At 38.4% G+C, this 16284-nt stretch overlaps 1 protein-coding gene across 1 annotated transcript; it reads left to right on the top strand.

The window, feature by feature from the left end:
* The first annotated feature begins 11178 nt into the window (after positions 1-11178).
* On the top strand, positions 11179-15889 carry LOC128528008 (zinc finger protein ZFP2-like). Its single transcript, XM_053500721.1, has 3 exons — positions 11179-11521; positions 13874-13893; positions 13975-15889. Exons 1-3 carry the CDS (start codon positions 11264-11266, stop codon positions 15509-15511), a joined length of 1815 nt encoding a protein of 604 aa, XP_053356696.1. The 5' UTR covers positions 11179-11263; the 3' UTR covers positions 15512-15889.
* The last annotated feature ends 395 nt before the right edge of the window (positions 15890-16284 follow it).

The raw sequence follows: 16284 nt of genomic DNA, 5'->3' as shown, positions 1-16284 counted from the left end.
GTGTCTGGCACCTGTGGTGTCCTTTGGGTGCTGTGAGTTACTGGGTAAGACCAGCCATGGGGCCACCGCATCCCATAGAATTTGATCAAAGTGGGATCTGGGGAATTTGGAGGCCGGGTCAAAAACCTTGAACTCTTTTCCTGCTAAGCCAGCTACATGGCAGACTGTGATGCACTGGGTGTTCTGGTACCTTTCTTTCATGGCCAGCATTGACTTTATTCGGTTTTGTGCTGCATTATCTATTTGTTAGATTACACTTTATTTTCTGCCCAATGAGTGTTAAGGTGTTGATCTACTCAGCAATCTGACTACACTGGTCCTTCTACTCATTTTGTTTTCTTTAGAACCTTTTCACTTAGTTATCTGTGTAAATCTTATATTATTTATATACAATGAAACCTCGCATTGCGAATGACACGGTTGACTTGAAAAATGAGCAAGTTTTGCTTTACGAGTACAGAGTATCATGTATCACGCATGCGCTTCTTGTTTTGACGCCGAGCGACACATGATCACAACTGAGCCAACGTTTTTTCTCTCTCTTGCGCTGTGGAATTCTGGGCAATCGGCTTCCCTGCCCTGTCTTAGTGCGCGTCTCTTACTGGTATAATCATCTTTGCCTGCATCTTTTATTTACTATAACACTGACCTCAGCCTGCTCTTTGTGCGCGCGCGTCATTGGACACCGTGCCCCACACACACAAAGTAGGAGACTTTCGCCCTCAGAGACACACACACACCCAGGTACAGGTAAATTTGTTTTATTTTTTCATTTAAAGCAGTGATTCCGTTAGTGTGTCGCTCAATCAAGTGTCATTAGAGACATTTAATTGAGCCCGCGTGCGTATGTGTGAAAAATGTGTAGGAAGGGTAACTGTAAGACGAGGGAGAGAGGGGAGCTTACTTGAGGTTTACACAAACACACACACACAGCGCCTGCGTGCACAAACGGAAACAATTATCTGTCGGGATTTATTTTTCCTTTTTTTTTTTTAAAGTGCAGGTTAATTTGTTTTTACTTAATATTTTGTGTTAGTTGTTTTTTGGGGCTGTGAAATGAATAATTTGAGTTTCCATTATTTCTTATGGAAAAATTCTATTTGGTTCATGAGTCTTTTGAAATATGAGCCTCCTTCCTGAACAAATTATGCTCGTAATCCAAGGTTCCACTGTAGTTGTATATATCTTTATTTTTAAGTTGTAAATGTTTGCATATTAAATCAATAAAAGGACTACTCCCCCATTGTGAGGCTAGTGCCCCAAGTGCTGTATCCTAGTAGTGTTTTTAGGAGATTGGGAAAGACAACAACCCCGGAGCTGTTTTTTTTTTTTTGCTCCGCACTGTGTATGAGGTGCCGAACTCTGCTAGCATCAGTGCGCGAGACCGAGGTTGTTCACTCCCGCCGCGCTCAACTAAAGTTTTTTTTTTTTTTTTATAAATGAAATCTTTCTGCGTTGCGCAACAGCGCTGTTGCAGCCCTAAATGTCAACGTAAGTATGTATGTATGTTCCTTATAGGCTGTTCCATGCTTTGGGGGATCTGGGCCAAACGTGGCCCATATATTTATCATTCCACTGGTCAAAATACTGCTATGGTTTCATCCCCTAATACTCATTAATTTTCAAGAGAATACTGATTTCATTCCATTCCATTTTCGAGATGGCTAATGAGGAGTCTTTCACTGTATTGAGTATAGATTGCGTTTCCAAGGCTGACCACAGATGGCAGACTTTACCTCAACATATTTTCACATGCATGTTAAATATCACTGCTCATTTTCAAGATGGCTGCCGAGGTGGTAGGAGCTGAATAAAAACACCTTCCAGAGTTACAGTAGGGACATAATCAGTTTTTCAGTGAGTGTTGAACTGTGCATTCTGATTGCAAGATCAAAGTCTTTTTTTTTTTTTTTTTTTTTCAATTGTCAGACTTTACTTAAACCGAGGTCCGTATTTTTCTCACGGGTAATTTTATCTTGCATGCTCAAGGGTGGGTTCCCCAAAGAATTTGTTTATTTTTGCAACAGTTGGCCAAACTAAGAATATAGTATATTGTCAAGTATTTCAGGAATTTTAACTGCAGGCCTTAAGGCTCTTTTCTAAAATTAAAATAGTAAATTAGTAATAAGTGTATGGAAAACACAAGGAAATACACTCAAAAAAATAACCCGTTGAATGAACATAATTAAATTATGGAAAGAATTTCCACCATGATACTTAATTTATCAAATGAGCAATATTTATACTTTCTTCCTCTCGCTTCACAACTCATGAGAACAGACTGAAACCAGAACCGAACTGCAGATTAAGCACGCGCATGTAACCGTCGGTATTTTAAGTGTGATTAAAAATACAAGAAATAGCTTAAACCAAAATAATGTGACTAAACATCGTTAAACAGCAGGTGACATTTATGTTCAGTATTTCGTTTTTATTTAGAACGATGGGAATTAATTCCTGCTTACCTTTTCCACACGCCCGCCAAACGTTTGTCTTCTCAACACGGTGTGTCTCGCGATGTTTGATCTGATATTTCTGCTTTTTATAGTGACAAGATCTCTTTGGTTTATCTCAACATGATTAAATCTAATACATGTTGTTGAATTTCATGTAAATACAACATCATTTATTCATGTTTATCTTGGAAAAATGAAATTATTATGTACAAAACACATATATCATTTTAGTACATGTAACAGGTAGCCAGGTTCATTTTTTTGAGTGTACTTTACCTTACCACTACAAGGTGGTGACATGGCAACATGGTAGAAAGACAAAAATATAATGGGTAAATTTATTGAAAAAAGTTGGATAAAATTAGATATATATCTATAGATATCTATATATCTAATATTTTTTTTATTAGATATATACAGCGGGGAAAATAAGTATTTGACACATCAGCATTTTTATCAGTAAGGGGATTTCTAAGTGGACTATTGACACAACATTTCCACCAGATGTTGCCATCAAGCCAAATATTGAATTCATACAAACAAATCAGAACATTTAAGTATACAAGTTGAATCATATTAAATAAAGTGCAATGACACAGGGAATAAGTATTGAACACACTTTATTTAATACTTTGTAGAAAAGCCTTTGTTGGTGATTACAGCTTCTAGACGCCTCTTGTATGGATAGACCAGTCGTCTGCATTGCTCAGGAGTGATTCTGGCCCATTCTTCCACACAAACGGTCTTTAAATCTTGAAGGTTCCTTGGGCCTCTTTTATGAACTTTGATCTTCAGTTCTCTCCATAGATTTTCTATGGGATTTAGGTCAGGTGATTGACTGGGCCATTCAAGCAACTTGATTTTCTTTCTTTGAAACCACTTCATTGTTTCCTTGGTCTTGTGTTTGGGATCATTGTCTTGCTGAAATGTCCACCCTCTTTTCATTTTTAGCTTCCTGGTAGATGGCAGCAGATTTTTATCCAGAATGTCCCGGTACATTTCTCCATTCATCCTGCCTTCAATAATATGAAGTCTGCCAGTACCCCTTGCTGAAAAGCAGCCCCAAACCATGATGCTTCCACCCCCAAACTTAACTGTTGGTATGGTGTTTTTGGGGTGGTGAGCAGTGCCATTTCTTCTCCAAACATGGTGTGTAGAATGACTGCCAAAAAGTTCAATTTTGCTTTCATCTGACCATACTATAGTCTCCCAATAATCCACAGGCTTCTCCAAATGCTGTTTCGCAAATTTTAACCGAGCCTTGACATGCTTTTTGTTCAGCAATGGAGTCTTGCGTGGTGAGCATGCATGGATGCCATGGCGGTTCAGTGCATTGCTTATAGTTTTCTTTGAAACAACAGTACCTGCTGATGCAAGGTCTTCCTGAAGTTCTGTCCGAGTGGTTCTTGGCTCTTGGAGAACTCTCCTGATTATTCTTTGGACTCCTCGGACAGGGATCTTGCGTGGAGCACCTGATCGTGGCTGGTTTATGGTGAACTGATGCTCTTTCCATTTCCGGATAATGGCCCCCACAGTGCTCACAGGAACATTCAGCATTCTGGAAATGCACCTATAACCATTCCCATCAAAATGCTTTTCAACGATAAGATTACGAAGATCTTGAGAGAGTTCTTTGCTTTTACCCATCATGAAGTCTTTCCTGTGTGCCTTCTGGGTAATGAGAAGCCTTTATAGGCCATCAATTAGGACTAAAGCAGCTGATATCAATTAGTACTGATAGGGGACAGGATTTCTCTATCAATACTGACAGATTTCAGGTGATCTCCTGGCTTTCTATGTCATTTTGCACCTTGTTATCTTCATGTATTCAATACTTATTCCCTGTGTCATTTCACTTTATTTATTATGGTTTAACTTGTATACTTAAATGTTCTGATTTGTTTGTATGAATTCAATATTTGGCTTGATGGCAACATCTGGTGGAAATGTTGTGTCAATAGTCCACTTAGAAATCCCCTTACTGATAAAAATGCTGATGTGTCAAATACTTATTTTCCCCGCTGTAGATATTATAACAGCTTTTAAGTTATTCACTTCAAGGAGCCTAAAGGTGAAATGACTGTTTTGAAAGAGTTCGAATTCCTTTGTAGACAAAAAAAAAAAACCCTCAAGAATCAAGATCTCAATGCAGCCCTGTAATGAACTAACCCTGACATAGGTTATAGGAATTTTATCACTGGATTGACTGGCTGCCATGTGGATTACCATGTCCCCCATGATAGTAGAAGCAAGATAACAAATAACAACTCATGCCATTAAAGTTTCCTTGGCAGGAACAACCAAAGATACGACTTAAAAATCCAGTAAACCTGGTGACTTCTGAGGGCCCTCAAAAGCACGGAACTGCAAAATAGGCTTTCAGATCGAGTCAGCTCCTTAACACCCACAGGTCCTTAATTCCCACTGTATCATGTTGGAAGGACAGGAACAGTTGCATGTCCAAGTGTGGCTATTTTCTCGTTACTCCATGACTAATCAGATAAAGCAGATAAAAGGCCTGGAGATGGTTCTGACTGTTATGTTTGCATTTGATAGCTGTTCACCTGCTCAAACTCTCAACATGAGGTCTGAAGAGTTTTTTTTTTTTCAATTGAAAGTAAGCATCATTTTGCTGAAACAAACAAAATTAACCCATCAGAAAGATGGCCAATCCTAATGTTTTTGCTAATACAACAGTTTGGAATATTCTTAAAGAATGGAATTAACTGGCAAGCTCAGAAACAGCAATGGGCCTGAAAGACTATGGGAGACAACCAAAGTGGATGACCGCAGGATAATATCCATGTTGAAGAACTATTTCTCAGCATCTAGCAAAGTCAAGAACACTCTTGAGGAAAGTACCCGTGTCATGGTCAAAGTCTACAGTCGGCTAAAGAGACGGCTTTTGAAAGTAAATACAAATGCTTCACAACCAGGTGCAAATCACTGGTAACGTTCAAGAACAGAAAGGCCAGGTTAAACTTTGCTAGAAAACTTCGCCAGATTCTTTGGACCAAAATTTTCTTGTACAGTACTAGAACAATGGGAATAGAAAAGTATAGATAAAGAAACGATCCGCTCATGATCCAAAGCATAGCACAATATCTGTCAAACATGGTGTTATTTAACACTGTAAGGGCTTGGGCTTTATGTTGGTGGATGATGTTAACTGCATTTCAGCTACTTCAGGTACTGTATGTGTTTGACACAGGCAGCTAATCGTCGACCTTTGAAAGACAACACTTTAAAGCTGGAAACACACTTTATTTAACTTCATCCTGCCGTTCCATGGTTCTCATTTATGAATTAATATATTCTTGTTTGTTTGCCTTGTGTGACATCCCTGAAGACCAACACAGAGAGACTGAGGAGAAGCTTCTTCCCGCAGGCGATACTGTCTACACCACACAGTACTGATCCATTTTGCACATCCAAGTTTCTTGCACTAACTCTGGACATTCTGGACATTCACTGACACTAGTGGCCACTGCACAATTGCACATTCATGGAAATTAGTTTACTCTATCACAAGTAACTTTAAATAAGCCACTTTAAAGCACATTTGCACACCACCTGGCCATTCTGTTTTCCTGATGCACAGAGCCACTTTAAATATGTGGATATGTGAATCATTACACTTTCAGACACATTTGCACACATTTCCATTTATATTAACACAAAAATTCCATATATTCTATATTGTACAGCTGTTTTTTCATATATGTTTCTTATATTGTATATTTTGTACTGTTCATTTATTATATTTAATTTTTTTCTTTCTTAGTTAAATTTACCTTCTATTCTCTTTTAATATTTATTTCCTATTCATAGTCTTTTATTTTAAGGTCACGGGCAAAGTTGTCTAAGCATTTCATTGCATATCGTACTATGTTTGACTGTATGTGACAATTAAAATTTTAATTACATATACAGTGGAACCTCGGATTACGAGTAACGCAGTTTACGAGTGTTTCGCAAGACGAGCAACAATTTTTAATAATTTTTGCCTTAAAAAACAAGCATTGTCTTAGTTTGCGAGCACCGAGTATCATGTTTCACGCATGCGCTTCTTGTTTTAACAACGAGCGTTACATCACAAGTGAGCCAACGGTTTTTCTCTCTCTTGCAGCAGAATTGTAGGTAATTGCCTCTCCTGCTGAGTGAATACACACACGCACACATACTGTGTGTGTGTGTGTGATGTACGTGCGCGCACACACACACACACATTAACGGAGAGACCATTTTTAAAACCGTTTAAAAATTAGCAAGGAACATTCCTAGTCACACTCACGTGAGCGCATACTAACAGGATCACTGCTGTAAGTAAAACAACAACAAAAAACAAATTAAACAGCTCCTCACCTTTGAAAACAATCGCGACAGAGAGAAGTTTGTGTGTTTATTTGGCAACCTGAGAGAAGGGGAGCTGTAAAGCCGAGACCTATCGTCTCCCCTGCTGGGTCTTAGTGCTTGCAGTGTTTTTGAGTGCGCGTGCGTGTTTGTGTCTGTGTAAGGCAGAGAGTTTGTGTGTTTGTTTGGCAACCTGAGAGAAGGGGGCTGTAAACGCGAGCGAGCCCCCCTTCAGCCCCCCTCTTCTCAGGTTGCCAAATAAACACACAAACTTCTCTTTGTCGCGATTGTTTTCAAGGGTGAGGAGCTGTTTAATTTTTTTGTTGTTGTTTTACTTACAGCAGTGATCCTGTTAGTATGCGCTCACGTGAGTGTGACTAGGAATGTTCCTTGCTAATTTTTAAACGGTTTCAAAAACGGTCTACCCGTTAATGTGTGTGTGTGTGTGTGCATGCACATTTTACACACATACACCCTGCGTGCACAAACGAAAACCCTTATCTGTCGGGATTTATTTTAAAAATAATTTAAGGTAAAGTACAGGTTAATTTGTTTTATTTTTACTTTATATTTTGTGTTAATTATATTTATGTATTTATTTTTTTGGGCTGTAGAACGAATAATTTAAGTTTCCATTATTTCCTATGGGTAAATTAAATTTGGTTTACGAGTGTTTTGGAATACGAGCCTGCTTCTGGAACGAATTGAGCTCGTAATCCGAGGTTCCACTGTATTTTTTTTTAACCCTGAGAGCTACTAAATCAAATTAAATAGAAAATCCCACGTCCCCAAAATATTAATAAAACATTCTACCTAGTAAAATATACGTGCCTAAATAAAATAAAAAAAGGTAATTAAATGTACACTCACCTAAAGGATTATTAGGAACACCTGTTCAATTTCTCATTGATGCAATTATCTAATTAACCAATCACATGGCGGTTGCTTCAATGCATTTAGGGGTGTGTCATTATTGTCCTGGTCAAGACAATCTCCTGAACTCCAAACTGAATGTCAAAATGGGGAAGAAAGGTGATTTAAGCAATTTTGAGCGTGGCATGGTTGTTGGTGCCAGACGGGCCGGTCTGAGTATTTCTCAATCTGCTTAGTTACTGGGATTTTCACGCACAACAATTTCTAGGGTTTACAAAGAATGGTGTGAAAAGGGAAAAACATCCAGTATGCGGCAGTCATGTGGGCGAAAATACCTTGTTGATGCTAGAGGTCAGAGGAGAATGGGCCGACTTATTCAAGCTGATAGAAAAGCAACTTTGACTGAAATAACCACTCGTTACAACCGAGGTATGCAGCAAAGCATTTGTGAAGCCACAACACGCACAACCTTGAGGCGGATGGGCTACAACAGCAAAAGACCCCACTGGGTACCACTCATCTCCACTACAAATAGGAAAAAGAGGCCACAGTTTGCACGAGCTCACCAAAATTCAACAGTTTTCCAGAAGACTGGAAAAATGTTGCCTGGTCTGATGAGTCTCGATTTCTGTTGAGACATTCAAATGGTAGAGTCAGAATTTGGCATAAACATAACGAGAACATGGATCCATCATGCCTTGTTACCACTGTGCAGGCTGCTGGTGGTGGTGTAATGGTGTGGGGGATGTTTTCTTGGCACACTTTAGGCCCCTTAGTGCCAATTGGGCATCGTTTAAATGCCACGGGTTACCTGAGCATTGTTTCTGATTATGTCCACTATGGCTACTTCCAGCAGGATAATGTACCATGTCACAAAGCTCGAATAATTTCAAATTAATTTCTTGAACATGACAATGAGTTTACTGTACTAAAATGGCCCCCACAGTCACCAGATCTCAACCCAATAGAGCATCTTTGTGATGTGGTGGAACGGGAGCTTCGTGCCCTGGATGTGCATCCCACAAATCTTCATCAACTGCAAGATGCTATCCTATAAATATGGGCCAAAATTTTTAAAGAATGTTTTCAGCACCTTGTTGAATTAGTGCCATGTAGAATTAAGGCAGTTCTGAAGGCGAAAGGGGGTCAAACATTGTATTAGTATGGTGTTCCTAATAATCCTCTAGGTGAGTGTATATAAATAATTTAGTTCCCATATACTGCATGGCTCTCAAATGAATATGGTACACTGGTAATGGTTAAATGTCATGGAATTAAATATGGAGCTCTGGGAACCACTGTACGATGAAGCTGTGAGATCTCACTTTGTCGCTTAACGCAAAGTGCAATATACGGTAACAATATATGTCCTTAGCTTTGATTATGCTGCACAGTGTGTGCCAAAATCATGGGTAAAAATGATTCCAGAACCACACATTCACTATTTAAATCCTGGAATATTCCTTTTTCATTTATGTTAGTTTGTTTTACTGCTTATGAATGTGTGCATATATTATGTATTTATAATATTTATTAATTGAATCTTTAATTTTCGTCTAGTGAATTTATAACTGACTCTCAATTTCCTTTTGAGGATTGGTATTATGGTCTCATTTGACTGTTCTTCTAGGTTCTTCTACGTGGTCAGTGCTTATCATTATGGCATACCAAGCATACCAATCCACTTGGGCTTGGGGGAGGGTAAATGGTTATTGTCCTTGTTTCATGGAGCTAGTTACATTTAAGGATCATATACTGCATGTACACCCTTATTTTTCTAAAGGAATTCAATTAAATTTAATTAACAGCATTAATTACTGCTATTTCAATTGTGTCCTTTAAATGATCAGCCTAACTAAAGTGATTACAGGGAATGTGAAGGGCATGAGAAATGTCATCAAAAAGAAGACAATTTAAACTTTTTGGAAAAGGGAAAGGTAGCTATTGCTCTTTTACAGGAGACATGTTTGTAAGAATCTGAACACCTAAAGCTTAAAAGAGATGGGTTGGACCAAGTTTATTCTAGGGCTTTTTTTTTTTAATCAAGCATATATTTTTATACAGAAAACCATTTGTTTAATTTTCTATCACTATAAAGGCAGACTTAATTTGCAGATTATTTTGCGTTTTATTAAAAAAATTAGATGTCACTTATGGTGAAGGTTAACCCAAAGGTTTTGCTAAAATATTATTAAATTCTGTTCAGCTAGTTTTACATGATGCTGTGAAAAAATCTTGCTGGACAGACATACAGACAAGCAGACATACTTCTGAGATAGGTTTCAGATATTTAATATTTTAGCATTCAAGAAAGACCAATTTACATACAAAACCTTTCTCTTATTTATATAGGTATAGTTCTGTTTTTTAATCAACACCGTAAGGGCTTGGAGTTTATGCTGGTGGATTTAACTGCATTTAAGCCACTTCAGATACCATCTGTAAAGCTGTGGTTGACACAGGCAGCTAATCTTTGATCTTTGGAAGACAACACTCTAAAGCTGGGATCACAGTTTATTCAACTTCATCCTGTCATTCCACGGAGGACCTTTACATTGCGTTATATTCTTGTTTGTTTGCCTTGTGTGACATCTAGATAATAATGTTCCTCTGACATTGTTTTGTTAAAATATAAAACATTTAATTTAAAATACAAAATGTTTGCATGTTCTATAAATACTACTTTAGAGTTTATTTTTGCCGTGTGAAAATACTGCCATGTAGTGGACTGGAGAGTGTGTGTGTGTCAAAATCATGTTTGAAAATGATTCCAGAACCACACATTCACTATTTGAATCCTGGAATATGCCTGTACTATTAGGAAAGAAAAACTCCATATAAGTGATAACCTGGTCATTCAGTACATTCAGGTTATCAGCTTATTTCCACATAACGTTGCTGAGCCTAGATCTGACCAACTTAAGCAACTTCAGATCATGAAACTGTCTCTGACTTTAACTACCTTAAACCTTTTACTTTTTCTGGTCAGTAGCACTCCTGTAAGCATTTCACTTAAGTATAGTTGTATACAGTATGTGACAAAAAATAGATTTGAGATTAACTTGAGTTTGAGATTTAAATGTGACTTATTAGACTTGAACAAGTACTTTAAACTTGTTTTTCCAATCCTCTAGAGATCTTCTGCTTTCCCTGTAAACCCCTGAGATGGTTGTGTGTGAAAATCCCCCTAGATCAGCAGTTTCATTCAGATCCGCTATTTTTCCCCACTCTGATGCTTTACCATTAGAAATAGAAGATACATTGGCCTATAAATAGTGAGAATGTGAACCTTAATTTATTGTACCAGGAAAGTGGAGCAAAAGAAAGAGAAAAGCTATAGGAACTTTAAACAAGAAAGAAAGAAAAAATGTTTGTCATCCTGTCCAGAAGGTGGTGCTGACATCACTAATCAGCATTCTAGTAAGCCACCATAGAAAAAAGGAAGAAAAGTCCATGCCCATTCAGAAAGAAGAGGGAAAGAAGCTAAACACTGAGTTGTTACTTGCTTCCTTCAGCTTGTTGTAGGACGTGTCTCCATTGTGTCCTTCTCCTTAAAATCATTTCCTTTATTGTGTAAGAACATGGCCAGAGGACAAGCTCCTCCTGAGGACAGCAGATGTTCAGTTTGTTTGGGATGTTTAAACAACCCTGTGGTGTTAAGATGTAATCACAGGCTGTGCTGGAGCTGTGTACAAAGTTACTGGGAGAGGACACGCGCGCTGAAATGTCCTGTCTGTTTGGAAGAGACGTTGTGTAGGGTGACTTTGCAAAATGTCAGGGCTGAGATGTCAGGATCAAAGAGTGGAAATGTTTTTATGGAGAAAACAGGAGATAAAACGGTGAGTGCATGTCTTTTATATGAAAATTATTAATTAACGTGGAATTTGCATGAATATTTATTATATATTAAATGATATACTAAATGATGAAGAAAGGAGTAAAATGTCTTAGTAAAAGTTCATAGATGCAGATGTTGAGGAAAAAGAAAAAGCTTTAAGAAGTTTCGTTCAGCATCAATAAAATATCTATCTATAAATAAAATTTTAAAATGATTACTACACATATCAGAAGTGTTTCAGTGATTCAGTGTACTGTATTACATCCAATGTTCGTGCTTGGAAAATCTGATTTGAGATTTTGCTGTGTCTTCAGTACTGAGCTCCATTGTGTTTGCATCACTACACATGATGCGAAATGAGGAAGTATTTGAACTCCTTTTTCTCTTCTTGGTAATGACATACCTCACATGTTACTAAGTATTTTAGTCTTCATTTGTACTCAGTTATGTAATGAAAGATTTACAAGTTAATATAATAGGTTTTAAAATATCTTATTGGTAGCCCAACCTGTGTGTGTTAATGCTGCTGCTGAAACTCAGATAATGTGTTTGGTATCCCTCAAACTTCCTTTAAATTAAAAGAAGCAACTAGTGAACTAGAGCTGCACGGTTATTCAAAAAACATTTTTTGATTGTGATTCTTCATGATTCACTCTTGCATGTATTTCTGTGCATTCAGATCTCGCTGCATCCACGTGTTTGCTTATTTTAAACACTATTAATTTACTAACCAGTCAGCAAATGATTCAGTCATACATCTCAATCGCTGCTCTTTTCCTTATTCACTACGTGTAACAATGACACACACACACACTTTTAGATCTGCGTCTGTGTGTGTGTGTGTGTGTGTGTGTGTGTGTACAGTATGTATGTATGCATGCACCCATCATGCATAGTGGCCACTGTAGAAGCCTCCGGAGTCACGTTTTTTGATCTGGGGTTGCTTCAGTTGGTCAGGTCTAGATTTAGATGTGGCAATAAATATCAGCTGCTGACCTGAATGTACTAAATGACCGCAGTATCAAATCTATGGAGTTTTCCTTCCCTGAAGGCACAGACGGACTTAAATTGTGTAAGAGTGGTGCTGAGAGCATAATATTATTTTCAAACTTGAACCGGACACCAGGTTGTGTGCAGTAATCAGAGCTAAAGATGACAATAAAATCTTCGAGTGTGCAACTTAAAAAAAAAAATATATATATATACTTTAAACTATGTATTTCGTTTTAAACTAACTTAAACTTTTTTGTTTTATGCTGATAAAAAAGAATAATAATGTAAGCATATGCATCTAATGATGAAGTACTGTAGTTGGTTAAGTGTCCAAAAGCAACAGGTAATATTTATTAGATATTTTTATTTATTACTGTTAACATTTTATTTATGTACAACAGCTTTTAAGTTATTCACTTTAAGGATTCTAAAGGTGAAGTGACTGTTTTAAAAGAGTTCGAATTCCTTCGTAGTGTCGTAGAAAATAATCAAAGATGCACAGGCTTTGGTTTCAGAAGAAACTTTTATTGGTTGATCAATAAAGCGTGGAAGGTCTGCAGAGCCGCACTCACTCACGACCGCTTCCCCATTATATACTCATCCCCCCACAATTGGGTCCATTATAAATGGGTTGATGTCATCTTCAACATCTGGGTTTCATTAAGCTTTTCCGTTCTAGGTGCCCCAATGTTTAGCTAAGATTTCCTGTGCAAGCACATTCCAGGGGGCTCTAAACGCTCAGATACGCACACATCAGATCTGCTAGCTACAGTAAATGTCGATTATATCAAGATGGGGTACCGTTTATTCCTTAGAAGTAAGTAAAATCACATTAAATCAAATGAAAAATTACTCCCATAGTAGAGGTTTTTTTTTGTTGTTTTTTTTTTACTAGTGAAGAAAATATTTTGTTTGGAAATTTTTTTTTTCACAAGAATCAAGATCTTAGTGCAGCCCTATAGTGAACTAACCCCGACAAAGGTTATAAGAATTTTATCACCGGATTGGCCATTCCATGTGGATCACCATGTTCTCCAGATAGTAGCAGCAAGATAACAAATAACAATTCGTGTTATTAAAGTTTCCTTGGCAGGAAGAAGCAAAGATGCGTCTTCAAAATTCAGTAAGCCTGGTGACTTCTGAGGGCCATCAAAATCACAGAACTGCAAAAGAAAAGAGGCCGGACAATCACCCAGCAAAGCTAAAAACGTCAAGTTATTTTACCATCCAGGAACCTGGCACACGAGTGTCAAATGTGAGCAGTGTCAATCATTTAATAGTAAAGTATTCATAAGATTTGCTATTATGACTAATAAATCGACTGTGTCCAACTATTAAACTGTTGTCTTTGTATTTTTAGAAGCCGTCCAGAAGATTCAGGTATGTATAATCATGACTATATAGAAATAACTAACTGTGCTTTAGTGTACTTGAACCCTAACACAGTTGGCACCTTTTTAGGTTAAAGGAAGAAGAACAGAATGCCGAAGTTAAGAAGAAAAAGCTTACCTCTCAATCCAGATCTGCAAGAAAGTATCCTGGCGACGTCCTGAACCCAAGCTTGGATTCAGCGGATCTTGAGGCCCACACTCCTTCAAATGCCCCATCATCTTTCCTGGCCTTGAGATCCAATCTGTGTTCTGAATGTGGCAAAAGTTTTAAAAGCAAAACAGCCCTGAAAACCCACCAGAAATCCCATAATGTGCAGCGGCCATACGAGTGCTCCACCTGTGGAAAGCAATATAGCCGCAAGGGTGAACTTCATTTACATCAGCGGCTACATACAAATGAGGGGTTACACCATTGTGCCTACTGTGACAAGAAATTCATGACAAAGAAAACTTTGATATCCCATGAAAGAAGCCACACCGGAGAGAAGCCTTTCTCCTGTTCTTTGTGTGGGAAGTGCTTCAGTCATAAAAACTCACTAGTTATGCATATAAAGCGACACAAGGAGATCAAGCTTCACCAGTGCGACCAGTGTGGAATGTCTTTCTATACGGCAGCGTCCTTGAGGTTACACAAGGCAAAGCACACAGGAGAAAAGCCCTTTGCTTGTCATCAGTGCGATAAGAGATTTTTTCAGAAATCTGAACTGGAAAACCATGTGCGTGTGCATTCAGGAGAGACTCCATATAGTTGCTCAGTGTGCGGGAAGGCTTTCAGGTCGAGCCAGGTCCTTAACACCCACAAAATAATTCATCAGGAAGAACGTCCGTTTAAGTGCCCAGACTGTGGCATGAGTTTTAAACGAGTCCACCACCTACAGGCCCACGGGTTGACCCACTCGGGTGACTTGCCATTTAAATGCAGTCACTGCGGCAAAGCTGTTAAGTCTCGGTATTCTCTTAAGATTCATGTACGCATTCATACAGGAGAAAAGCCGTACAGCTGTGACCACTGTGAAAAGCGTTTTGTCTCATCGGGCAAGCTAAATATCCATCGACGAGTCCACTCAGAAAAAAAGGATTACAAGTGTTCTGAGTGTGAGAAGAGTTTTCGACACTTGTCTACCTTAAAGGTCCACCACCAGCGAAGACACACTCAGGAGAAGCCATACCATTGCCGAGAGTGTGGTAAAAGCTTTTCTGATTCCTCCTCTCTTAGAGTCCATGAAGAAATACACAAAAACGAGCGACGTTACCGGTGCACAGTGTGCGGCCAGGGATTTAATAGCCCCACAACTCTAAAATCCCACCAAATAACCCATTCAACCAAAACAGAGTACCCCTGCGACGATTGCGGCAAGATTTTCACCCGCAAAGATACCTTAAGAATTCACAAACAGCTCCATACAGGGGCCAAAGTCAACAACTGCTCGGAGTGTGGAAAAAGCTACAGCTCCTACAGCTGTTTACTTGTACACATGCAGAGCCACAAAGAAACAAGAAAGTTTTACTGCGGCGAGTGTGAGAAGTGTTTCAAGAGTGCGGCATACCTGAGGAAGCACCAGAAAGTCGTGCATGCTGGAGAGAGTCCATATGTCTGTGCAAAATAAAAGGCTGTTGCTAGCTGAGATACTTGAGAGGTCCTCACAGAATGGGATGAAAGTATTGCCTGAATAATGCTCATGAAGAATGACAATTTTTTCCAGTATTTTCCCTGCTCATCAGTTTGCTGGAGTTTTTCTTTCCATTATCATTTAATCCAGATTGTTAATTATAAGATTCAGGTATTTCTGTGAAGTACCTGTTAGCCTTAACAAACAATTTTCATTTCAATATCTTATTGCCAAATATATATTTTTAGGTAATGCAATACTGTTGAGATTAAATCTTTTATGCAATTGAATATTTTTGTCTGATGCAATTAATTGGTCAGTTTTTGGTTTAGAATCGTTTCACATTAAATAATTTAGGCTTTTTTAAATGTTATTTACAAAAGTCAAATGGTCTGAAATTTTATGAATTTATTAAAAGCATGTGACCAAATTTATCCAACCTATTTTTCTTATGTTTTATTGTCCATCAATGTACTGAAGCCCTGCTAACCACGGCTAAACGACTAATACTTAATTTCAGTATGCACAATTAGCCATAACTTTTAAACCATTAACATTAAAACCACCTAGGATTTAGATTCTCTTTGTGTCACTGGGGCAGCTCTGGCCCCTCGACCATAAGACGTCTAGGGGTGTAAGGTGGTGTCTAGCACCTGTGGTGTCCATAGGGTGCTGAAAGTTACTGGGTAGGACCAGCCATGGGACTGCCGCACCCCATAAAATTTGATCAAAGTGGGATCTGGGGAATTTGGAGGCCGGGTCAACAACTC

The sequence above is a fragment of the Clarias gariepinus genome, chromosome 1, assembly GCF_024256425.1.
Source record: "Clarias gariepinus isolate MV-2021 ecotype Netherlands chromosome 1, CGAR_prim_01v2, whole genome shotgun sequence".
Taxonomy (NCBI): Eukaryota; Metazoa; Chordata; class Actinopteri; order Siluriformes; family Clariidae; genus Clarias; species Clarias gariepinus.
The sequence above is the reverse complement of the archived record's forward strand: the minus strand, read 5'-3'. Positions and strand labels throughout refer to the sequence as shown.

Coding starts and splice junctions, on each gene's coding strand:
- LOC128528008 (XM_053500721.1), top strand. CDS start 11,264: ATGGCCAGAGGACAAGCTCCTCCTGAGGACAGCAGATGTTCAGTTTGT. Junction 11,522..13,873: donor AGAAAACAGGAGATAAAACG/GTGAGTGCATGT, acceptor TTGTATTTTTAG/AAGCCGTCCAGAAGATTCAG. Junction 13,894..13,974: donor AAGCCGTCCAGAAGATTCAG/GTATGTATAATC, acceptor GCACCTTTTTAG/GTTAAAGGAAGAAGAACAGA.